The 26,719-nt window shown below is 41.6% G+C and overlaps 1 protein-coding gene across 2 annotated transcripts in view; it reads left to right on the top strand.

Moving 5' to 3' along the window:
- Positions 1–26,719, top strand: part of NRG3 (neuregulin 3) — a 577,425-nt gene that overhangs the window by 209,170 nt on the left and 341,536 nt on the right. For both annotated transcript variants that reach the window (XM_083614719.1, XM_083614718.1), the window contains exon 2: positions 26,358–26,487. In XM_083614719.1, coding sequence (XP_083470845.1) covers positions 26,358–26,487 — 130 coding nt within the window. The remainder of the gene's footprint in view (positions 1–26,357; positions 26,488–26,719) is intronic.

Genomic DNA, 26,719 nt, shown 5'->3' with positions numbered 1-26,719 from the left:
CAACAGGCTGTGCCCCCAGTCTGTGAACATTCATTATAATGTGTGTCAAGAACTCTTATGTGTATAGCTGTACCCACAAAGAACTCTCTTTCTCCCAGATGCAAATCCTGGGAAAGTTTTGCTAAAGAGTACTTGAGCTAATTGGCTTTGGAACTTATTTTTTATTAATGGGTACTATTTTGGTTCATCTGGATTGATTGCAAAGGCAGGGAGGGGGCTGTCAAGAGTGTTCTACCAGAAGCCGAGATACTGGGAAAATTCTGAAAAATACTGTTGGCTGCAGTTGCTGCATGTTTTGCTTGTTGGAACTATTTCACATAGTGCAGAAATGAAGAGTCTCCTAATGTTCACTAAGAGTCAGCCATTTATTTTCTGTGATGCTTTTGAAGGGGATCTGCACATATTAAAGTGTGTGCTGAATATCACACATTTGCAGGAGCTGCAAGTGTATCACATGCTTTCTGATATAACAATGGCAGCCAGGCATTTGAAAAGTAGCTCAGGGTATCCATGGGGATACTGCATCACCTCTGCAATGCCTGACCTCTCATGCATCATGTTATTCATGTATGTATGTATGTATGTATGTATGTATATATGTATTGTGAGGCCCTCATGGTCCCCTCCAAGCCTTATGAGGAACAGTTGAAGGAGCTGGGTATGTTTTGCCTGGAAAAGAGGAAACTGAGAGGAGAAAGGATAGCAATAAACACAGTTTTAACAATGAGTCCATAAGTGACTGTGGAGGCCAATTCTGCATCCACACCTCCTTCCACAGTGGAGACATTGTTTTCCGGGCAGGAGTTGATCATGGTGTTCATTTGCCAAGCGTGCTTTCCTCTTAGCACGTTTCTCCACTTTAGCAATACAATGGTACCTCTGGTTAAGAACTTAATTCGTTCTGGAGGTCTGTTCTTAACCTGAAACTGTTCTTAACCTGAGCTATCACTTTAGCTAATGGGACCTCCCGCTGCCATTTCTGTTCTCACCCTGAAGCAAAGTTCTTAACCCAAGGTAATATTTCTGGGTTAGCGGAGTCTGTAACCTGAAGCATCTGTAACCTGAAGCGTCTGTAACCCGGGGTACCACTGTGGGAGCTTTGTGAACAGGTGAGGCCCCAGACTTCAAACACCCCAGTTCTATGGATATTTCCCTGCACCTGGAAGTCATGACAGTTGTGTTCAATGGGGCTCACTTCCTGAGCAAGTGTTTCATAGGGTCAATGGCCATAGGTCATATTATCTGGTGAAGTATTTCAAGGCATAGTGAAAAATACTTCATGCTACTCACATGTGAAAGTCAATCCTGTGCTGAGTTTTGTGTTGTGGTCTATTGTTAGGGGCAGGAGCCTCTGAGACATGGCCAATAGGTGTGGATTTTGAGGAACCTCTAGTTATATGTTATTAATGTATTTTATTTCTACCTTCCTTAACAGGCTAGGGGAAAGTGGTGGATAGTGTTTTAAGTGTGGTGTAGGCAGGGACAAATCAGAGATGCTAAAATGATATTATTGGTGGAGAGCCTTTTCCAGATGGTGTAGTTCTGTAACCAACATAATTATCGGTCCTGGAACAATTATTTTATCCTGAAACTGGGAGGGGAGAATAGTTCTCCTGAAGTGATAAACTTTTTCTTTTCTTTTGCCTAACTAAACTTCAACAGCATTTCATCTAATTTCTTCCCATGGTGTGAATATTAGGACCATACAAATTCCTCTTTTTCCTAGTAAGCCAGCCATGTGTGCATGGTATCATGTTCCTTAAGAAACCCATTAACCCCAATAACTGTTTCAGATACTCCAGTATTTCCCTAGTAATCCTAATTTTAGTTTAGTGGCTTCTCTCTCTCAGGCTGAGCATCTGGAAAACCATAAGCAGATAGAACAATGCTGTTTGCTTTGTGAATTAGATACTGTGGCTTCCAAACGCTGTGGAGGCAAGCATCTGTATTTTGTCTTCTGCTCTCTGTGTGAAGCAGCACTGTGGCAAATCAGTCTCTTGTATGCATAATTTAACATTAGAAGGCCTATATCTAGCTACAAGCAAATTGATACCTCCAAGGAGTGCAATTTGCATATGGGTTTCAGACCATCTTGTGTCCCTCATGCATGCCCTACATAATTTTCCTTTCCCTCGTAATTGTTGTTTTCCACAAAAATGAGCCAATTATTCTACTGTTCTGTGGGAGGTTTTATAACCTAATCCCCTCTCCTCCGCATGAGAGCCACAAGATGCAAGGTCCTGTCTAGTGATTCCTATCCCACTGTGCCCTTCACAGCCCTTGCTGTTTCTGCTCCTTCCTTCCAAATTCTTAACCCCCACAGCCCCTGCTGCTGCATCTGTTCTAACAGCCCCTGTTGCTTGTTCCCATGACCTCCTGGGACCTCCTTTTCAAGGCAGTGTGCTGCTCCCATTCCTCCTGCCCTTCCTCTTAGACTCCCTTTCTGCTAAAAACACATTTTACATTTTTTATGAGGTTGGTCCCCAAGATGGTCTCCTTGTGGCAGCTGGCCCTTTGGTCAAAATGGCACCCTGTGGGCCAAACAGAGAGATCTGGTGGTCCTAATTATGACCAGGGGCTAAAGATTCCCCACTCCTATTCTGCACATTATGGAGGGAATGTTGTTGTTGTTGTTGTCATGTGTAAACATAGTGTGTGGTGGCCCTTAACAAAAGCATGCAATTGGAAAGGAAGCAGAATAGCACAATCTTGTGCCTTACACGCAAATGAGGGTTTTCCTTGTCCTTTTAATATTGATTCACAGTCTGACCTTCTTACCAGAAGTTGTGATTGTGGCCTCTACATTAAATAGTTTTAAGGAAAAGATTGGAGAAATTCTTGGAAGGCAGGCCTGTTAAAGCTATTAGCTATGATCCTAAGTGGAACTTCCATGATCAGAAGGCACACAAGATAGTATCAGAAACTGGGGGTAAACAACAGGAGATGTGCTGCTTGAGAGCTTTCAGAGACATCTGAGTGGTTGCTTTCTCTTAGCAAGAGAATGCTGTGCTAGATGTCTGCTCATGAAGTAAATTCTCTGAAGCAAGTGATCAGATACAAAAAAGTAAATCCCAGAATCATTGTATTACTTTTCTAATACTTCAAAACAAAAGGGGGGGGGGCGGTTAAATGAGAGAACTTGAGAAAGTGTTTTATAAGATTTCTTCTTTGAACTGAATTTTCTGGGAAAGATATACGTTGGCATTTCCAAGAATACATTAATAACCGTTTAAGTTACATAATAGTTGCTTGAGCAGATGAATGGTTTTGATTACACCTTAATGCAACACTAATGCTAATAAAAGATGTATCTGTCATTTCTTATCTTAATGCTTCTTTAAAAAAAAAGAGGAAAATGAAAACAACACAACCTATTATTAATTGAGATTTATAGCCTGCCATAGCCAAAGGATGCAGTGCAGATGTGATTGGTAATTCCGTGCAAATACATAGAATCATAGAATCATAGAATCATAGAATCATAGAGTTGGAAGAGACCACAAGGGCCATCGAGTCCAACCCCCTGCCAAGCAGGAAACACCATCAGAGCACTCCTGACATATGGTTGTCAAGCCTCTGCTTAAAGACCTCCAAAGAAGGAGACTCCACCACACTCCTTGGCAGCAAATTCCACTGTCGAACAGCTCTTACTGTCAGGAAGTTCTTCCTAATGTTTAGGTGGAATCTTCTTTCTTGTAGTTTGGATCCATTGCTCCGTGTCCGCTTCTCTGGAGAGAAATGGGTTCCGGCTTGCAGGTCACTTCTACAGCTGACAAAGGGGGGTGAGAAGGATGACATCCATTGAACACCTGAGATTTGTTCCCTCCTGACCTGAACCATACCACTAGGCAGATCATTATCAGTGCCGCTCCTGTTAGGTAGGAAATGATAAGGGGAGGAGACAATATATTTCCTGCAACAGGTGGGAGCTCTCCATCTTCACTGTTTTGGGGCCAATCTGCCTTAAAAATAACTAAATTTTAGTTTTGATAGCAATTAGCTATTCATATTCAGTTATTCTTAGCAGTTTTAAGAAAAAACTGTTAATTGGGTGGCTTTAAAAGAAGGATAGACATATTTATGGAAGATAAGTCTATTAATACATGCTGGTTATGTTCTATTTCCAGTCAGAGGCAATTGGGCCTTTGGCCTGCTCCAATATTTTAAAGAGCAAAATCTCTAATTTTTCTGTTCACAAAACCTCTTCCCAGATTCTCTGGTTGACTGATCCCTGTGCTCAGAACATCTGTGTTACTAGATAGGGAACTTAAAGGTGGCAGGATTATTTTTGCCCATTACAAGACATAAAACTTGTTATGCCCATGTATTTCTTGTCAGTAGATGTTGTTGTTTAGTCGTTTAGTCATGTCTGACTCTTCGTGACCCCATGGACCAGAGCTTGCCAGGCACTCCTGTCTTCCACTGCCTCCCGCAGCTTGGTCAAACTCATGTTTGTAGTTTCGAGAACACTGTCCAACCATCTTGGTAGATGCATATATCTAAATCATTCCCATATGATTTTAGGAGGCACTTTTGTGACTTAAATTAATACTTAAGTTAGAAATGCTTCCGATATTAGTTTTAAATGCAGGAGTGCCACCTGACAAGTTCTACAAAGGACATATTTTTCGCCCCATTTTGATTTTTATCCATTTGTAGATAAGGGGGAATGGGAATGGTTGCTCCAAGTGTAGCCACTAAAATGCATGTAAAAAAAAAAGGTTCCTTCCTGAAGTCTCCAATTTAACTTGCAGAATGCTCTGCTCATCCTAGATGCATCACAAGTTCTGTCTTGTGACTTCCTTCTGTGTTCCACAGATGTCTCACCTCTGAATCTGAATTCAGTTAAGTTTTGGTTGAGATTTTAATACTGTACATCTCTGCTCCCTACCATTGTGTGGTGTTTAACATAATTAATATGCAACTTTTTTGTGTGTCCTGCAAAGGAAGCCTCCCTTTGTGCCACATTGATGTTTCGGGTTCAGTTGGTAGTCAATCAACTAGCCTTTAATGGATTAGTTGTTGAGAGAAATTATACTTGATGGTGCTATAACTTAAAAACAGACTTATTTATTTTGTCGAGCAATCCTGGTTCTGATGTATTACTGTAATCATGAATGACAAAGAAAATATAAAATATGGCCTTTCAGTCTATCAAAGTGTGTTACCCTTTGTTTATTCATATGTAAATAAGCTTTCACTTACCTCAGTACACAAATAAAGTACTTTTTTGAAGTTGGTAATTTGCAAACAAATGTAAGCTTATTTGATAAATTAATAAATGTACTGATAGGGTTGCCATATTTCAAAAAGTAAAAACCAGAACATTCCGAAAACCTGAAAGTTATTTACAAAAATGCCAAAAACAACAAAGATGGACTTGCCAGATCTAGGACAAAGGGCCACCTTTCGGAAATCCCCCCCCCCAGACGTCAATTCTGTCTTTGAAATCCCAGTAATGTCTGGGAAAATCCAGACGGATGACAGCCCTTGTACTGGTTAAAATTCCTCAGACCCTTGATACTAAATTAGAAGAGCTTCAGGCTAAGGTCTTTCTTGTGAATCCTTCTCTGCACACTTTCAGGAGGCAAGTGAAACATCCGCCCACCCCAGTCAGCTTTCGGACTGTGAAATAAAAACTTTCTGCTTTCCTATATGTCATGACAGCTCTGTTCATTAAGTTTTATTGCTGCTTTTGCACTAATTTTTATTACTTGGACAGAAATTATTACTTATTTTCTTTTGGTAAGGTGGCCAATAAATGTTAAAATACATCTATAAACAGCTGGCCACTCTGCAGAGATTTCTGTTCTCTGTCTGTGTGCCTAAAGTAACATGGGCAATGTGATTTGATGCCATAAAATCATGGCTAATGGCAGAGAACAAACCCTTAGATTTTCTTTTTCTTTTTTTAAGTTTTCTCTCTCTCCTCTGAAAATATGAAGTTTAGCTAATTAGGAAAGATTTGCCCCATACATCAAATTGTAGGAATTTGATGCTCAGCATACAGGCTTTTTAAAAAACAACAGAGCAAGTGAAATATCTGTGAGAAAGGAAAAAAAAATGATTAACAACCATGCAGATGCTAACCTTGGTTATCAGATTTACTGCCATAAGATTTGAAATGTAAATCAGTCTGATAGCTGTCAGCTGTCAGCAGCTATAACTAATAGCATCTACATGGTACTAACAGCAAGATTGTGCATCTGCCTGATGTTTGGTAACACTCAACATTTCAAGCATATGACAGAGTATGTCAGTTATGTGTGGGTGTCAACTGCAGTGCTGTTGCCCTAGAACAGCAATAGGCCTAATGAGTTGATATATCTTGCCAGTCACAGAATCTTTGATCCTCGCTGAAACTGCACTGCTTCTTCCTAACTTAATAACTTCCCTGTCATCTCCTCCATCACATTTCCACCCACTTTGAGGAAACTTGGTTACAGGCCTCAAAGTTTGGGGGCGGGTTTAGCAGTGTGGGGTGAACTTAACTTGTCCCCACTGGGTGGGGATACCCCACCCAAACTTCCTTTACCCACAAGTCTCCAATGTGAATAAAGGATTGCCCTCTCATTTGACTTCCAAATGTTTTCATGTGGCATCATCAAGACACCAAATCAAAGTGAGGGCAATGCTTCAGCCAGCATGGTGTAGTGGTTAAGAGCAGTGGACTCGTAAGCTGGTGAACCGGGTTCGCGCCCCCGCTCCTCCACATGCAGCTGCTGGGCTAGTCACACTTCTCTGAAGTCTCTCAGCCCCACTCACCTCACAGAGTGTTTGTTGTGGGGGAGGAAGGGAAAGGAGATTGTTAGCTGCTTTGAGACTCCTTAAGGGGAGTGAAAGGTGGGATATCAAGTCCAACTCTTCCTCCTCCTCCTCCTCCTCCTCCTCCTCCTCCTCCTCCTCCTCCTCCTCTTCTTCTTCTTCTTCTTCTTCTTCTTCTTCTTCTTCTTCTTCTTCTTCTTCTTCTTCCCCTGTCTTTCTGGAGCCTTGCAGGGAGTACTATTTTTCTAGAAAAAGAGGTGCTGGAACTCACCATAAACACCTCTTTTAGAATGGCATTGACACCCACCTGAAAATTGCAGGAACTGAGTTCCAGTGAGTTCTGGCTGAAAAAAGGCCTACTTGCAAGTTGTAAAAGTATTGGGGGGATGCACCCTAGCAGCATCTGGGGTCACATCCACACCATACATTTAAAGGACTATTATACCACTTTAATAGAATGTGGAATCCTGAAAAAATTAAGTTTTAAAGGGTGCTAGAAATTGTAGCTCTTAAGAAGCTACAATTCTCTGGGGGAAAGCCATGGCTGTTAATAGTGCTTTAAATGTATGGTGTGATCGTGACCTGGGTATATTAAGAAGAAGAAAAAGAAGAAGAGGAAGAAGAAGAGTTTGGATCTGATATCCTGCTTTATCACTACCCAAAGGAGTCTCAAAGCGGCTAACATTCTCCTTTCCCTTCCTCCCCCACAACAAACACTCTGTGAGGTGAGTGAGGCTGAGAGACTTCAGAGATGTGTGACTGGCCCAAGGTCACGCAGCAGCTGCATGTGGAGGAGCGGAGACGCGAACTTAGTTCACCAGATTACGAGTCCATAGCTCTTAACCACTACACCACACTGGCTCCCATTATTGCCACATTTAGTGTTGCCATATTTTGAAGAGCAAAAAAAAAGAGGACACATTTGCTGACTTTACCTTTAACAATGGATCGCTATGACGACTCTCATTTTACATACCCATGAAAACAAGGGCATGTCCTGGAAAAAGAGGACATATGGCAACCACAAAACCAAGCAGTAGCATTGGGGAGATGCAGCAAAACTACTCACCCTCAGAGAAGACTGCTTATTTCTTTCTTTAATTGTTCACCTAAGAATTTTAGAAAACACTCCACAACAACACTGAGCTCCGACGTGACCTCCGGTTACCGGTACTTGCATCGGAGCTCTGACACGGCCTCCCAGACGATGTCGGAGGCCCTGCCAGGCCTCTGAACACGACATCTGGTAGAAACCAGAAGTCATGTTCAGAGATCTCGTGAGGTCTTGGACTTAATCTCTAACACCCCGCAAGGCCTCAGAAAAGCTGCCCTGCCACTGTCATGTGACATTGTGATGACACAACATCATGACATCACAATGTCGCATTATATCACAGGCGCTATTGAGCACCCATAACCTGGGACCTAAGGCAGTGCCTCTGCCAAGCTGTTTACATAAATTGAAAGTATGCCCAGGTAAATTACTAATAAATGGAGGAGGTCATTTTAAAAACTGGATAATGCCTTAAATGTTCGCTTTTTTAAAATAACCTTTTTGAGAGGTAACAGTGACATGTGTCTCAAATATTAATTCTGACTGGCAAAAGAGTGTTCCTCATCAAAGTTCAGGTACTGCTTCCATAAAGTCTGTAATCACAAAGTATACCCTTTTATTTTGTTTCTGCTCTGTTGGATACCTAACATATTTCATCAATATATGAATTATAATAGTGATGATGGGGCAGGCTTGCAGAAGAGTTAAGTGCAGAACATTTAAATAGAATGTAAAATTCCATCTTGGTTTGATTGCAGAGATTATCGTTACCTATTTCAGGTTCCAAGTTCTATGAAAAAGGAAGGAGTGGGGAGAGGAATTAAGCCGAGTAGCAGATATATAATGAATAGGAGATCCATGGAGACTGCTGTCATTCAAAATGAAATCTTACAAAACTACCTGATTAGATTCTGGCTGCTATTTCAAGCACCATCTCCAGGGCATAGGTTTTGAAATTTTGGCACAAACTAATCTGGCTTCTAGGACTGAAGCAGCTACTCCAAAGCTTGACTGGAAATCCTGTCACAATCCATTTTTCTGATGGTAGCCCAATTCAATGAAAATTTGATCTGCGTTTCCTGATTTGGAAACAGGAATGTCAAGATTCAACAGCGATGCTTCTATAGTTCTGGTGCACATAATGTGCCAATGCGTGACAGCCATTTGTTTAAGGCTGTGGAAGCTCCCTGCTTCTGGTGATGGGGTTGTCTTACTGATTTGCAAGGGACTAGAAGTGGGTGGGAGCATATGCTGTGAGCACTGTGTTTTTTAAACAGGCTATATGCCTCTCCAGTAAGAATTTCTACTAAAAGCCAGAGCACCAGTTGGGATAGAATTATTTCTGGACAGGTCCAGAGAATGACCGCATTACAATGGTTGAAATTATTCATGTTTGAAATTATTTAGGGGTCAGGCAAGAATGCTTTGGGGGGGGGAGTTGCAACTAACAGGAGGAGTTTCTTACTAATTCCTTCTTTTTAAAACAATTTTTAAACTAGCCTCATTCCCAGAGGTATCTGATGTACTAAATGGAAAATGTAACCCGCCCACCCCAATTGGCCAACTGCAACTGGGTGTCAAATTAGGAGTGGCTCTTTTGCTCCATTCACAAAGGAGTGCTGTTTGGGGTGTCAGGTTTGTGGTCATGATGTTAGGCCACCTGATATCTTTTAAATCCTCCATCATTGTCACCTTGGCATTGCTGCACTGAATTTTCAAGTGTTCAGATGCGAAGGCAGAGGGTGTGGTCTGCACCATGAGAGAGGAAGCAAGCGAGCAAACCATACCCAGCTCCTCACCCTCCCCTACTTCACTGCTGCTACCAAGTGAATACCCCACTCCTCCAACAGTCTCCACTGAACAGCCCTTTAACCTTTGTGACGTCTTAAAAACTAGACTAACCAGCTTGTTACACCAGATAAAGTAGTGAATGCAATTGGAAGGGGGGGGGGCAATAAGACCTCACAAATTTATTTTAGAAACAGCTTGAACAGTTCATAAGTTAAATATAAAGATCACAGAGGAAAACACATCCAGATAAGTGTAGACTGCTGCTTCACTAACCAAGCCAATAAGTAACAATTTGTATTCCTCAGTACAGCATCTGGGTCACTTTGCAGCTTTCTCTTGGCTTCTTTCTTCCAAAGCATTCCAGTATTGTTCTCTATACTCTTCCACAGTACTTCACGTGTCTCACGGCATTTTATCTCTTTTTCCTTCTTGCAATATATCGTTTCTCTGTCAGTTTAACTTTTCTTTATTCTTCAACTATTTTCTTTACTTACAAGTATTTCCCCTCCCAAACTTCTTGCCAGTCTTCTTGAAATCTGTTAAGCTTCTTTTTTCCTCCTGAAATATTTTGCTTTCCTTTTCCTTTAACTGTCATGTTCGTCCTGTGTTGAACTTTAATCCACTTGGTCAGAGCAACCACTAAAACAAAAGCAACCCTTTATCAATGTAACAGATCCTTGATGTAACAGAGCACATTTCCCACACTTTGTGTATAATGTATATAATCTGAATGCGATGCAGTTGGATACAACTCTTAAGTAAGTCATGGCCAGGATGAGATTTCAGTTGGGATTTCCTGAATTGAGTTTAATCATCATGAGGTGTAGACTCACAAGGTTATTAATTGGGAAGTAGCTGTGGCTAACCTCAAAAGCAGAAAATTACTGCTGTGCTGGGTTCCTCTCAACTAATGGGAGGCCCCATTAGTTAAAGGTTAAGAACGGTTTCAAATTAAGAACGTACCTCCAGAACAAATTAAGTTCGTAACCAGAGGTACCACTGTATCTTATTGAAGGAAGTCTTTCGGAACTCTCATGCAGAGTTGTCTGGGATAAACCTGTCAGTTGAAGTAATATGTATCACACATTGATTAATTGTCTGTTCCTTGCTTTGTCTGGTCTCCTGCAACTTGTGCCAGAGTTTAAGTGCATTGTCTGGCTCTTGATGCTCCCCCCCCCCTGTAATATGGAATGATCTTCTGTAAACTATCTACAAAGGAATGTTTTGAACTGACCCCCCCATTTGAGGACACTTGAACAGCATGAGATGGTTGTGGATTAGTCCTCAGTTTTTAAAGTACCTTAAGAAGCAAAACTTTGGTGAACTTATAGGATGGTGCTTATAATTTTGCCAGTCCAAAAGGTGGAGCACTTGTTTCTGTTTCCTGAAATCTATTAAGTTTCTCTTACTCAAATCCAGCAATGGACATACAATGTGCCTAAAATTGCAGAGGACAGTCTTCTATTTGAAAAGCATCCTATATTTGAAGGGCTTTTTTCCCCAATAGAGTGAAGACCCAGGATCTTGGAGTTGTCCATCTGCAATTTGTTAGCACTTGGACAATAGCCTGAGCAGGCAGGCACACAGGTCACTTGACTATGTTCTCTGAGATGCATTGTATTTCTGTCTAAATTGTAGTCATTGCTTCTAAATGTTCGTGGATACACAGAAATGAGAAAATGCATTTATATGCAAATATCTGCCCTCTTTCATTCTATTTGAGGGTGATGCATGTTCTCTTGTAGTGTGTGACTACCCTAGGATACATAAAGGGAATTGTTCCAAGAAACACCATGTATTAAAAAAATGCAGCTCTTTGTGCTGTGAGAAAATACTATAGAATTATTAACTGATGTTCTGAATGTGAGGAAGTATGTGGATTGATGTAAGCAAAGAAAATGATAAGTCTAGGTGTGTAGGTGTCTAAGCAGAAATGTCTAAAGCTAGTTTTAATTGCTTGCCATTGGAGGTACAGTTTGCAGACAGAGCAATCTGTGCGCAGTATTTATTTTGAAACTTGTAGATATTTTGTCAATAATGTAAGTAGCATCTGGTAAAATGTGCTATCAGCTTTTCCTTCCATTCAATATCGTAGAAGTTTCTTTTCCTTGCTAAATTATCTAGGAAACAAGCATAACAATTGAAGCAGCGTGTAAAATGCTTATCTCCCAACAAAATTCAGAGTATCTCTCCCCGCCCCCCACCCCCATCTCTGTTCTTAGACTAAATTTATACATGCAGCAGAATGAGGTGGCACAGTCCCAAAGTGGTAGAATGGGCTGTGCTACCTCAGGTGAGTGATGCCATTTTTATTGCTGTCCTGTTCTTTGCAAATGGGACGCGGGTGGCGCTGTGGGTTAAACCACAGAGCCTAGGACTTGCTGATCAGAAGGTCGGTGGTTCGAATCCCCATGACGGGGTGAGCTCCTGTTGCTCGGTCCCTGCTCCTGTCAACCTAGCAGTTTGAAGGCATGTCAAAGTGCAAGTAGATAAATAGGTACCGCTCCAGCGGGAAGGTAAACGGCGTTTCTGTGTGCTGCTCTGGTTCACCAGAAGCGGCTTAGTCATGCTGGCCACATGATCCGGAAGCTGTTCGCTTGCTCCCTCGGCCAATAAAGCGAGATGAGCGTCGCAACTCCAGAGTCGGTCATGACTGGACCTGATGGTCAGGGGTCCCTTTACCTTTATTCTTTGCAAGGAAGGAAGAATGAAAACCACAGCCACATCAAGGAGAGGCTGTAGCCAGCCCCTTTCCCTGCTGTGCTAGTTTTCTGCTTGCAGCTAGTTAAGCTGGAGAGAGATTTAAACATGTTACTATAATAGAAGAGTGGATGGAAGAAAGAATAGCAGCAGGAGGATGTGATGGAATGCTGGGTGATGTCTGAATGAGTGGCAGGTGGTGGCAGTTGGATGAGAATGACAGTTGGGTGGAGATACATATCAGAGCAGACACAGAAGAGAGTGAAGGGGAAGAAACTGGGGGAGAGAATGAGGTAAAAGTTATGGTGATGGCTATAAAGAGAAATATCAAGTTCTGTTGGGTTCGGATATTACAACTCTTTATTTACTCTTTATTTACTATGAACTCTGTTCATATCCTTGATCTGATGCTTCCTAAACTAAATTATGTTTATGATTTTATCTACCTATGTTCTGGCCAGTATGAATTTTGAGTTTAGGATATCCCACCCCACATGCTTTGTGTATGCACTGTAAATTAAGTGGTGGTGATGATGATGATTAATCTGCAGATGCAAAGGAGAAGTAGAACTATAGGTTATCAGCATATTGCTGACAACGTACTCCAAGACTCTGGATGACCCCACTAAGTCATTTCATGTAGATGTCAAGGGTGTGTGTGCTAAAACAGAACCCCACAGAACCCCACGCTAAAAGCTCTTTGGGAACAAACAATGTACCTCAAAACAGCCATCCAAGTAGACCTGGAACAGAATGATGCCTCCTACTCCCAACTCAGACAGCCACTCCAAAAGGATGCCATGGTCAATGGTATCAAAAGCTGCTGAGAGATCCCAATCTCTCTCTCTCTCTCTTGACAGTGTTTATCAAAAAGAGTAATCGAGTCAGTTATCATACCAAAACAGAGGCTAAACCCTGATTGCAATGGATCTTTTAAAAAAAGTTTCGTCCAAGAGAGCCTAGATAAATGAAGTGTCCTGCTTCTTTCTTTAACTCAGTAGGTGATGACAACAGATATTGTGTTGACCAGTCAGGAATGTCTAGATTCAATGGGGCAACTAAGTGACTTAGCAAGTGACCTTGAGCAACCAGGCCCGTGCAGGAGAATCCTGGAACGTCACAGCGACTTCCCCATTGCAGTTGATTCTACCAGCTCATTTCCACCTTATTCTGCCACAAGTCTAGATCTATTCCTAGTGTAGGCGTCTTAAAATAGTCTCTTTCCTCTTCGGTAATAAGATTTCCCAAATATCACATATTACATGCTGATTAGAAAAAAAGACTTTCAGCTTCCTACACCTCCTTCAGAATGGATATGTGACTCTCAAAAGCCAAGTCCCCCACAATCCTTCTGTAGCTGGCAGATGGGCAGCATGACTGTGTAGCTGAATGATGGGGAAGTAGAACCCCCGGCCAGCCCACTCCTTTGTTGGACAGCTCTAAGTTAGGTGTCTTTCTGGGACATTTAGAAGCTTCCTGTTGTTGAACATTAGTAGCCATGGCCTGATCCACATATGTTTATGCACACTTTCCCTTACAATATGCATTTTGGTAAACATGGTTGGAGAACTGCATCACAAAATTTGAACAAGCGTTTGGACTGTAACTGAAAACTAATAAAAATTATTATTAAGGAAAAAACTGAACAAGTGCACGTTTTGAAGGATAGCTGTATTTCAGTTTGCATATTGTTTCATGAAGTGCAAATTTGATAGATTTGACTTTAAATTTTTACCAAATGAGATTTGTCTTCCATCCCTAGTAAGGAAACAGATGTTTTTAATGATTATTTCTTTACAGGTGCACATCTGTAAAGGTATTGTCTCTTGCATTTAATTACCCAGGAAGAAATATTATTTGTGATAGTTGTTCGGTATAGTCATGGAAGCATCTGGAAGAGTGGCAACCAATTTGGTAATACTGATACAATATCTGACACAAAGGCAAGGATACTGAGATTCCTTTTCTGTATTTTGAATAATTCACACTATTATTAGATCAGAATTTCATTAATTCAAGGTCAGTGCCCCCCCAATACATTTCCAGAGTGGAATGACAGGTACCAGAGAAAGAAGATAGTTTGCAGACTACTATTACACTGTTTGTGCTGCTTCTATACTGTCATTGCACTCAGAGCACTTTAGTTCTACCATAATTTTGCTCTGCATGTTGCCATTCCAGGGGTGTACTTAACCTCATTCCACTCTGGATCATTTAAAACTACAGAGCATGATGTGATCTTACATTACACAAGTTTATTAGATGCCAGACTCTCAAGAGTAAAAATACCCTGCAAAGTCTTGAATCTACACTTGATTCCATTCTGCAGGCTGAACATCTTTATCTAAACATAAGCTGAGTTTGGAATCTTTTGTCACCTGTGGGGATTTGATGGCACATTTCCAGACAAATTTAGTAACATGCTGCTGGGCTTATGGCAGAGATCCTGAAGACAGAATAGGCCTGATTTCTTATTATGTAGGAAGTGCATTCCCAGCTGGCACCCATCCTAGTACAATTTGCACTAAACTTTGTTGCTCCTGATACTAACTTCCTGTTCAGGGTGAAAGCGGGTGTGACATCTGTCCCATTTCAAGTCAGGGTCTGAATTAACCCCTCTCCCTGATTGTGGTATATCTCCCTGAAATCTGCACACTGTGATAATTCTCCTGCCTCTGGCTGATCAGTGATACTATGTTGTTGTTGTTGTTGTTTAGTTGTTTAGTCGTGTCCGACTCTTTGCAACCCCATGGACCAGAGCACGCCAGGCACTCCTGTCTTCCACTGCCTCCCACCATTTGATCAAACTCATGCTGGTAGCTTCGAGAACACCATCCAACCAACTCATCCTCTGTCGTCCCCTTCTCCTTGTGCCCTCCATCTTTCCCAACATCAGGGTCTTTTCCAGGGAGTCTTCTCTTCTCATGAGGTGGCCAAAGTATTGGAGCCTCAGCTTCACAATCTGTCCTTCCAGTGAGCACTCAGGGCTGATTTCCTTAAGAATGGATAAGTTTGATCTTCTTGCAGTCCATGGAACTCTCAAGAATCTCCTCCAGCACCATAATTCAAAAGCATCAATTCTTCGGCGATCAGCCTTCTTTATGGTCCAGCTCTCACTTCCATACATCACTACTGGGAAAACCATAGCTTTTACTATACAGACCTTTGTTGGCAAGGCGATGTCTCTACTTTTTAAGATGCTGCCTAGGTTTGTCATTGCTTTTACAGTATCTCTGCCAAGAAAACTCCATGGATAAAGACAACAGGCATATAAAAGTGATACTTTAGGATTGCAGAAAGCTAAATTGTGGGGAGGGTTTAGTAACCCTCTGCTTTATATGTAATTGGTGCAGACCCATTTAAAGAGACGATTCTGCTGCCATTGTTTCAGGTTTGCAGCCACTGAAGAAGGAATCTGTTTCTAATCCAGAAATTCAGTCCCCATCAGCCCCAGCCAGCATGGTTCATGGTCAGAGATGATGGGAGCTGTAGTGTAACAATATCTGGAGGTCACCATGTTGGCAAACCCCCTTCTAACGCATCTATTCATGTTGCTTAGCAGAAATAAATATCAGAGCAAGTTATATTGAGCACACCCATTCACAGTGATACTACAGACTCTCCTCCACTGTTCTTCTATCTCCTTCGGGATTCTGAAGTAAAAGACTCAAACAGGCAGTGAAAAGATTAAAGGGGTGGAAACAAGATTTTTTTTTAAAAAAAATACACATAACATAAAATGAATGATGTATGGATCCCTTTATGTGAAAGGATTCTGAGAATAATGTAAAAGTTTCATAGCCTGATTGTATATTCCCATACCATTAGGATGTCAGAATGATAGATGCTGTAGTGAATAATAATTTTTTAGACATTTTACCTTGGAAGATGGAACCAGCTGAGGGTTAAAATTGTATTATTTATCTCCACCTTGCCTTTCTCTGAAGCAGATTCCTTGACCCACTTCTCTGCTTCTCTGGAAGAGGGCAACATTGTCAGTGAGATAAGCTATTAGCAAGTCTTTGACAACAAATAGCTTTTTTTGCAACTAAGCACTTCTGCGGTGTTAGGTTGCACACACACGCGCAAACACACACACACACACACACACACATTCCAGCTGCACATGTTTTAACAACAAGGGATGCTTTTCTACATCAAGTGTGTAAAAGATATGACTATACCTGCAATGCTGCACACACTTACAATGGAGTAAGCCCCATCAAACTCAATGAGTAGATAAGCATAGGTTTTCACTTTAAATTTCTCTATGCCACCTCCTCATACTACTTGATTAAAATCTCACAAATTCCTGAGACTTACTTTGAATGTTTTCTTTTTCTTACCTGATCCTCAGAAGGGTAGCTCTGTTAGTCTACTGTGGCAAAAACAACAAAGGAGTCTTGTGGCACCTTAAAGACTAATAATTTTATCGTGGCATAAGGCTCTGTGGACTAGAGGATCCTCAAACACCTGAGGATAGCATATAATGCTTCTGATGAAATGAACTCTAATCCATACAAGTTGCTCCGTAAGTCTAACAGATGTTCCCCCCTTATTTTGAACCTGTAACCATGAGAAAACAGAAGGAGATGGTTGAGGGTACAAAGCTTCATCTTGCCTGGCCAATCACTGCCCCTTCATCTACTACCCTTGTGAAATTTCCTGTGCTAACATGGTCTGGTTTGCAAGCTGCAACCATGTAGGGTCATATCCTCAGTTGGTTAGAGCATGGTGCTGATAACGCCAAGGTTGCAGATTCAGTCCCTGTATGGGACAGCTGCATATTCCTGCATCGCAGGGGGTTGGACTAGATGATCCTCATTGTCCCTTCCAACTCTACAATTCTATGGTATCTATAAGTCTTTCCATTAAAGCTGCTGTCCTCCATGCAAGGATATCATCAGGTGGGAAGAATCTGTATATTTGCTCCTCCCCTTGTTATTCTGATTTTTAAACTTTATTGTAACACTGAAGGAAACAATCAGGGGAGAGGTGGCTGCTGCAGTAATAGGAATACACACAGAGCATTTTATAACCAGCAGCATCTCAGTAGGGGGGGGGGGAGGTCTAAGCCCAAGATCACGCCAGTCTCCTTGCTATGATTGTAAATGGGAAGCAATGATTTCCTTAATGTAAGTAGAGCCCAGGACATTGTTGTTAGGATACAGTGGTACCTCGGGTTAAGAACTTAATTTGTTCTGGAGGTCCGTTCTTAACCTGAAACTGTTCTTAACCTGAAGCACCACTTTAGCTAATGGGGCCTCCTGCTGCCACTGCACTGCCGGAGCACGATTTCTGTTCTCATCCTGAAGCAAAGTTCTTAACCCAAGGTACTATTTCTGGGTTAGCGGAGTCTGCAACCTGAAGAGTATGTAACCCGAGGTACCACTGTATTGCCATAATAAAAGGCAGCTGAAATTGGCCCTGGAAACAAGCCAGTAATCAGCCTATACTTGACACAGTGAGTTTGTTGAATGTCTAAGGCACAGATGGAACCTTTCAGGGGTCACATGCCAATGGTAGGCAAAAGTCGACAGTGAGTGTCCCTTTGCACAGCAGGCTACTTTATACACACACTCACACACTTCTCTGTGTTCTCCATCCAGACAATCAATAGGCATTTTCAGAGTTCAGGGATGCATTCTGCAGGTAGGGTTGTCAGATCTGAGGCTCTGACCTGGAGTTGCAGGAATCTGGCTGCCATCTCAGGGCTTCTAGGAGAAGGATTAAAATGTTAGAAGGAGGAGATACAGAACAAAAGTGGTCAGCTATTTTGTACTTGGCCTAAATGCTGCTTCTATTTTCTCTACACCCCTTGCAGCAATGTCCAGTAAGCCACACCTTGGGGCACACGGCATGCACTTCTGACATCATGCATCAGGAGGAGGGAGACCCACCACAGCCTCAGGAAGACCCACAGAGGCCCGCCTCAGGCCGCAGATTATTTCAGGGAACCCTCAGCCCCTCACCCCCAATGGTGCCCCTTTTGAGGCACTAGGCATATTAAAACTTTCCCCCTATTGTCTAAGATGATTCCCACAAGCCACCACTAAAACTACCCTCTGTTCTGTCAGGCATAATCCCTATAAGCACATTTCATTTCTGAGAATAATAACTGTAAACTGTAGAACAGAGCCTGAGGTGGGTTGTGAGTAGAAATAAATGCCCACAGATGATTATGATGGCTGCATTCATAGTAAAATAGTAAAATATTGGGGATGTTAATATTGATAAGAGAAATATGGCAGCCATCCAGCCCCACCATTTGCACACAATGCTAATGGTAAAGGTCTATGAAATATTTATTTACTACTTTTGGCAAAGCAAAATGTCAAGATGCACTCCCCCTTTTTTTAAAAAAAAGGGAGGGAAGGCGCAAGTGTCTGCCAAACCTGTCAAGATAATGCGAACACGTAACAAAATTTGTGCTGAGAGCAAAACACATAGGCTACAATTGGATTCAGGTTGGAATGAAGTGATGAATGTAGCAGCAAGCCTTCCAAAATTGTCAAGAACTAAAGCTTCCAGCCTTGTTAGCAGACCAAGATCAGCAGTATAGGACATTGAGCCTTGTAGATATAAGAGTTCCCCAAGGCATATGAGAAGAACTTAAGTATGTTTACTTTTAGTAAAGAAAGGGGGGAAAGGTTAAGAAAGGTCACGACTGTTTGGAAAATATTTCTGAAGGATTTCTAGAAGATCTCAGTAAGTTCAAAGAACATAATAAGATATATCACTGATTGAATTCTTTGGTAACAATCCTCCTCCTGTTTTTGTTTTCCTGCTCCCCTCCATCTCAGGATTTCCCAAAAGTGTTGTTTTTTTTGGGAGGGGGGGCAAAGTCTGTAGCCAAGGGGAGGGGGCAAAAAAAGCTCTCTCTTTCTCTTTTCTGTTAACAACTTTGTTGAAGGTTTAATAACACAATTTTACAATCAGTTATCATAATTAAAACGATAATTCATGCCATTTGATGTCAAGATTATTAACACAAATGACCTCCCATGAGATCTGCTGAACCACAATGAGGCATATTAGTATACACTTCCTAATAGATCTAGTCTTATTACGAGTACATTTCAACAATTATTGTTGTATTTATTTCAAAATTAGTTTGAAATAAATATAAATAAATGAAGAAGGTAATAATAACAAAGCTTTTTTAAAAACAAACTCCTTCACCAGGAAGAGTTAAAACATAGACCTTCTCTTAGCTCTGCATAATTCCAAATTTCTTAAAATGAAGGTAGCCAATGTGGTGCCTAATGAACTACAACTCCCATCAGCCCCATTCAGCGCGGCCTGGGATGATGGAAGATGTATGTGGTCTACAATGTTTAGCTGCCATTTTGGTTACTCCTGCCTTAAAACACCCTTGGCTTTTGCCTGCTCTCTCTCCATGCTGTTTTCCCTACTTCTTGTCCTTCCTCACAGTTTGATAAGCTTAGGAGAATAGGGAAGGAGAGAAATTGGCAGACACAAATGACAGTGACAGTAGAGGAGCTTCCCAAATAACTCTGGTGCAGAGGTACAGATTTTGTCTCCCAAAAATTCACCAAAAAGATTGATAAAGACCCAGTCAGTTCAAAGTGAATTTTGCATCTTACCAAGATGAATTGGGTTCCTTTCAAGATGAATTGAATGGGTGAGAGTAGGTGGAGCTTGAGATTAAATAGGTAATATTTTATCCATAAAGCTGCACACTGGGGTAATCACTATTGTCTACTGTTCTGCACAATGTCATCTCTGTTTTCTTGTCCATGGAACTGCCACAGGGAAATTCTGAGCTTGATTAAGAGTGGTGCATAGAGTTGAATGCATAAATCTAGAGGAAATTGCCTGTGTTTTGCGGGTACTAAAAATGTTCTCATTTGTATTCAGTGGCAAGCTGATATATTTGTGTCTCTTTTGGCAAACAAGACACAGCTATGTATTGTCAGGGGCTATCTAGCAACATTTCTAACCCTTTCTTTCATTTAATATTTGGAAAATGTGTGCCATGCCACTGTTGGCATGAACCTGTTCTCCTTAAATGCTTGTTTCATATCAAAAGTGAGAATGATAAAGAATGGTATTATTCACTGAGAGGAAAAACAGGGTTTTTTGTCTGTCATTTAGTGTGAGGGATGGTTCTCACATTACACTTTAAAGATGTTGGTATGTTTTGATGAGTCACACCTCTGCCTCATAGATATGCACACCAAGTAAGCTTTGGTGATTTAACCATTCTTTGTGCACTTATGATGATCACCTCCTTGCGAACCTCATTCCAAAATCTCACTGACTTTGGGCACTCCTGCCACAGATGAATACAACCCCAGCAACAATCTGAGCACATTATAGCTAGTACATGTGTTGATCTCAGTGGGCTTTGTGGATTTTAAAAATATATATTTCCTCTGATGTACGCAGGATTAGAACACGGCAGTTTCAACATTGTCTAGGTAGAATTCCCTCCCTATTTATTTAGACCCTCCCATTTATCATACATTTACAACAATGCACCATGGATCTCAAATGGGAGGTAGACCAGGGCCCCTTACCAGACTAAGACAGCCCCAGGTCTACCCACTGTAATCAAGTAGGAAGACTGACCTTAAATCATGCCCATCTTAGGCAGTCCCTAGCAGTGTTTCTCAAACTTGGGTCCCCAGCTGTTGATGGACTACAACTCCCATCATCCCTAGCTAGCAGGGCCAGTGGTCAGAGATGATGGGAGTTGTAGTCAAACAACAGCTGGGGATCCAGGTTTGACAAACACTGCCCTAAGGTGCTTTCGCCTCATATTTTTTGGGCTTTGTGGATTAACACAAGGCTAGAGAGGTGTCTCCCTGCACACCACATGTTGTCGGTGGTCAAGGCATTGAGAGTGGCTTTCTATAAGGGCAGACTGGCTGGCTCCTGCCCTGATGCAAGTGTGCAAGAAGAGAGGGAGAAGGAGAGAGATGGGAGCTGCTGCTGCCTGTTGCCATGTCCTTAAGCTGAACAAAACCTTGAGTTAGAATGTTACCTAGAGGCGAGAGTCTGCTTCTCTGCTTCTGCTTCTCTGTCTTTGTGAATGAAGGTTCTGTGTGAATGGTGGTTGGCTAAGGGGTAGAGCCAGTGGGAAGAAGAACCCTCTCCTAGGGCAGGTAGGTCTGGGAGCGAGGGCTGTGAGGAAGGGCTGAAAACCCTTGTCAGAGTGGTGAAGTATGTGGCACACTGTTCTGTCTGAGGATAAGGCAGCTTCTTGCTCTGTCATGAATGCTCATCTATCAGCTGTACTTCAATGAATGGACATGTGGTGATACAGATGTTCCAAAGCTGGAACAGCCGCTTCCCAGTTCCTAAATTGTGCCTCTTTGTCCATGCTGTAGAAGGGCAGATCTGGGTATTGTGGGGATCTAATTGGGATTAATTTAGATTGCCATGCTTTTTATGCACCAAAACATATTGCAGAGTTTTGCAGTCATATGGATTTGAGGTTGTGCCTACGACGGAAAATTATTTGATCCTGTCAGTTCACCTCCATTCAAGGCTTCTCTTTAGTATTATATAATTTAATTGGTGCAACTGCAAAGCTTCATAATATATGTATTTTCAGATGTGGACTTTCCTGCCCCACCCCCGGTGGATTGTCCTTTTCTACATTAAATTACAAGCAAGCCATCCATTCTGAAAATATTCTGAAAACGAAAGTTATTCCTGAAAGTTTGCCATTTCCCATGCACTTTTTCTGGAATTGAAATCAGAAGCACCTGAAACATAAATAACAGCTGGGGGAGGACTGATGTTCACCCCCTCCACTACTCCACCTAAGATTGTTCAGTTTCTCAGTTCTTTACTAATTATTTCAGTGGGCATATATTTAATAAGGTTTCATAAGGCATACAAATTATTTAGGTTCTTTTGGAATCTGTACCTCCATGTAGCTGATTGATTTAAAGTTTAGGTGTCTTCTGCATTGCACACTTGATCTGCATTTGCCCTTTGGGGCAATATTTTCATAAAGGGATTCAGATATCACATAGTTAATTTTTAACCCTACAACATTCCACAGCACACCTATTAATCCCCTCCCCTTTTCTTCTGGGATATTGTCATGAAACCCTACAATACTTGTTTTGACCAGAGTCAATAATGAACGGATAAAATAAAATGAAATATTTATATGGAGAAGAAACCCCCTCTGTCAAACTACTCTCAGCCCTTTTATAAGTTCCTTGTCCATCTGCAGCCACAACAGAAACTACTTTCAAAGCTCTCTAAGGAAAATAAGGAATAAGCTCTTCTAAAAGTCAGTTTCCAGTATACCTAAATTTTTGCCCATTTTCAATTTTATGAAATATATTCCACAAAACTGTGCTGGCAGTTTCTGGTTTTCTCCCCACCCCCACCGCCTTTTTTGGAAATGTTCCATCTTTTGCATAAATCTCCAGTGGTTATCAAGCTTATTTTTGTAATGCAGAAATGAAAGCACTGTATTACAGTTGAATGACTACCAGGGCACTGGGCACTTGCTGCCCTTCTATAAAGAGAATGATGCTCCTGAAATTACTATAATTTCACATTTCCAGAAGTAGGATTCACCCCACCCCCATAATATGGTATTATATCCACCAGAGAGTGGCTGTCAGATGAAATCTAATTGAATGGAATTGGATTGTCATTCGATTGCATGTTGAGCGTGCAGCAGTTTAAAAATGCTGATTAAAAAATAGAACGTAACTTCTTCCTATTTAGCTTGGCGAAGGAATTCATGGTAAATGGGTAATGGAAAATTAAAGGCTATCTTGACGTACAGAATGGCATTGACTTAATCGAGGATGGTGAGCCAGAGTAGCTGTTGTTCAGGCATGTGCAATGAAGGTTTTAGGCTGTGGCAACTGTGGAAATAATGAGAACATTGTTTGCAAATGACCCTTCCTGAAATTTCAGTGCACCCAGGAGATGAAAATTGGTGACTTTAGCTAAGATGTTCAGGGTATACATCCTCTTGCTGTGGTATCACTAAAGCTATGTGTTCCCCCTTTCACCATTTTCATCCAACACTTTTGAAATGCTCCCTGGTTCCATTCCTGCCTGGTCGCAGCCTAGCTTTAGTTTCATGGAGCACCTGAGTGTTTAGGGACTATAGGCAATATAGGGAAGGATTGCTTCTAGATTTTTCCGGGAGAGGTAAACGCCAGCGTGAGAAGGAAGTTGAATGTAGCCTTGAGCATAATGAAGAGTGGACACAACTCCTTCATACGGGCATGGCCCAAAGTAGAGGCTTCGATGGGAGTGTATTTCATAGTTTAACTGTGTGATCTCTATTTGTATCTTGCTTTTCTACTCAGGAGTTTAAGCTTGTATATGTTTTCCTTTTCTCTGTCTTTTATATTTACAACAGCCTTCTCAGGTAGGTTATGCTATGCTAATATATGCACATAAGCAGCAGATCTTGTCAATAGATTCTGGTGGCTGGCAAGGAATGAAGGGGCCCAATCCACGTGCAGTGTACTAGGCCCAGGAAATTCTGTTGGCATCCCTGACAACTACTACATGTCAGAGGAAATGTGTTGTAGCCTCCCCTCTTACATACAGTCATACCTCGGGATAAATATGCTTCAGGATAAGTATTTTTGGGTTGCACTCCGCGGCGACCCGAAAGTAATGGAGCGCATTACTTCCGGGTTTCGCCACTCGCACATGCGCAGACGGTCAAAATGATGTCACACGCATGCGTGGAAGCAGCAAAACACGACCCGTGCACGCGCAGACGCACTGTCGCATCTTACGTTCTGTTCAGGATGCGAACAGGGCTCCGGAACGGATCCCGTTCACATCCCAAGGTACCACTGTACTAGTTTTCTCTGTGCTGGATTTTCTGGGGCTGGATCCCTGGCTGGTTCTGAATGTTCACTTGCAACATTTGATTTCTTGAAAGGGGTTTTTAGCTCCCATAGAGCTGATATGTGACTGTAATTTGAGCACTGAAGAGTCATCAGTTAGGCAATACAAGAGAACCATGCCATATATTTTGAATGTTTTCTTTTGTAGGACCCAGCATACAGAGTGACTTGTGTCATGTTCACATTTTAGAGGACAAGGTTTTGCAATAATCGTCTTGAAGGAGATCAGTTTGTAAAACTGAAACCTGTGTTTTCGGTAATCCCTGCAGTGGTTTTCCTTTCATAGTTAAAAATGTGCTTGCTCTGGTTCTCTTTAGAGCACCATGTTCCAAGCATCCCCTTTCAAAATGATGTTGTAACAAAAATATGTGTGGTCTTGGGAGAAACAAACAAATCATATTGTGTGGAAAACCTTTTCGTCTTGTAACTACAATGAATGCAACATAAAGCAAACTCTGGAGAGAGCTTTTTAAAACATGTCTCTTCCACATTAAGCAACCATATATTTTTTTTACCTGGTCTTTGCTGTTTGGTAGTCGGTAGTCCCGCCCAGTGCTATTTTTCTAGAAAAAGAGGTGTCAGAACTCACCATGAACTTGTTCTCTTATAATGGCAATGGTGCCCACCTGAGAGGTGCCGGAACTCAGTTCTGGTGAATTCCAGCTGAAAAGGGGCCCTGGTTTCTCTCCTGTTGCATGGCATTTCAGTTACCCTCTTCTAGATGTGCTCAACTTGGCAAGTTATCACAGTTTAAAAGGGTTGAGCAAAGCAACAAAGGGAAATGATTGTGGTGGCAATTAAAAGTTCTCTCACCTTGCAACCTGGCTGACTCCAGTATTGGGATAATACTGACTAGGGTTAGTAGGGTTACTACATTGTCTCTGATGAGAAGTCCAGTGTCTGCAGCTTTCAGTTTTTACTGAGATCTCTGTTGCTATCGCTACTGAGTGGTCATAGTTGTTTGTAGAATATGTGACATAACCCCGGGGTGTTTCCAGCCCTAAAGGGACTGAATTGAAAAGTATTTCTAGTCAATATTTTACTGATCTCAGCTTCTCCAGACCCTCCAAGTGTCCCTATTTTCTAAGAGACAGTCCCATATTTACAGAAGCTGTCCCAGTTTATGATTTGATCCCAGAATGTCCCTTTTTCGTTAGGGTAGTCCCTATTTTTATTTGAGAAATGTTGGAGACTATGGAGTTATGTGACCCCCGAGCCAAGGAGAAAAGTAACTAGACATTTAGAAGACACCTGAAGGCAGCCCTGTATAGCATGGGTAATCAAACTAAGGCCCGGGGGCTGGATCCAGCTCAATCGCCTTCTAAATCCGGCCCGAGGACAGTCTGGGAATCAGCGTGTTTTTACATGAGTAGAATGTGTGCTCTTATTTAAAATGCATCTCTGGGTTATTTGTGGGACATAGAAATCCGTTCAATTTTTTTCTTCAAAATAAAGTCCGGCCCCCCACAAGGTCTGAGGGACAGTGGACTGACCCCCTGCTGAAAAAGTTTGCTGACCCCTGCTGTATAAGGAAGTTTTTAAACATTTAATGCTTTATTATGTTTTTATATATGTTGGAAGGTGGTTGGGGCAATCAAGTCAGATGGACGGGATATAAATAATTAAATTATTATTATTGTTCTTGTTCTTGTTGTTAAAATTTGTATACTGTCCTGTACCCGCAGGTCTCAGAGTGATTGTTATTACTCTGGAATAGGGCACCACTATTTTCATTGGAGAAATGTTGGAGAGTGTGCATTCTTTACACTAACTGGCAGTGACTCTGCAATGTTTCAGCCAATAGTGTTTCCTAGCCCTGCCTGGAGGTTCCAGGGACTTAGGATCTTCTGCATGCAAACTATGCACTCTGTCTCTGAACTACAGTACAGTAGACCCTGTATTCTGATGGATCTCACCCTTTTATCTGCTAGATGCTGTTCTGAAAGTACTCCTGGTCTTACAGTTTAACTTTGTGTAGACAGGATGTTGGCCATTGGCCTGATCCGGCAGGCTCTTCTTATGTTTTAATCACTGATCTCCATGTTATCCCCTAGCTCTACTATCCCTGTCCTTGTTTTTTGAAACCAAAAGTTGGCTACCTGGCCAAGGGCATACATCTCTAATATGTTTTCCTATACTGACAGCATTTCCTTTCCATTGTTCTTTCTCTCCAGATACCACAACATACTCCACTGAACAATCTGAGCACTTTAAGCCATGCAAAGATAAGGATCTTGCATACTGTCTCAACGATGGGGAATGTTTTGTCATTGAAACCCTGACAGGCTCCCACAAACACTGCCGGTAAGTGTTAACATACTTGGCATCAATAATAGAAGTGCAAATCACCACTGCATCCCAGGAGGGGGAGGAATGAGAAAATATTTAAAATATCATTCTTGATCATAAATGAGTGGAAACCACAAGAGGTCAGGTCTTCTTTTTTTTGATTATCAGAGAAACTTGTAATGGACAGCTAAGAGTTATAAAATGATAAAAAATGATCTTCACTAAGAAGCTTCTCCCGAAACATGGA

This window comes from Podarcis filfolensis (genome assembly GCF_964270895.1).
Source record: "Podarcis filfolensis genome assembly, chromosome: 5".
Taxonomy (NCBI): domain Eukaryota; kingdom Metazoa; phylum Chordata; class Lepidosauria; order Squamata; family Lacertidae; genus Podarcis; species Podarcis filfolensis.
Note: the sequence above shows the minus strand (reverse complement) of the source record. Positions and strands in the feature narration are given on the sequence as shown.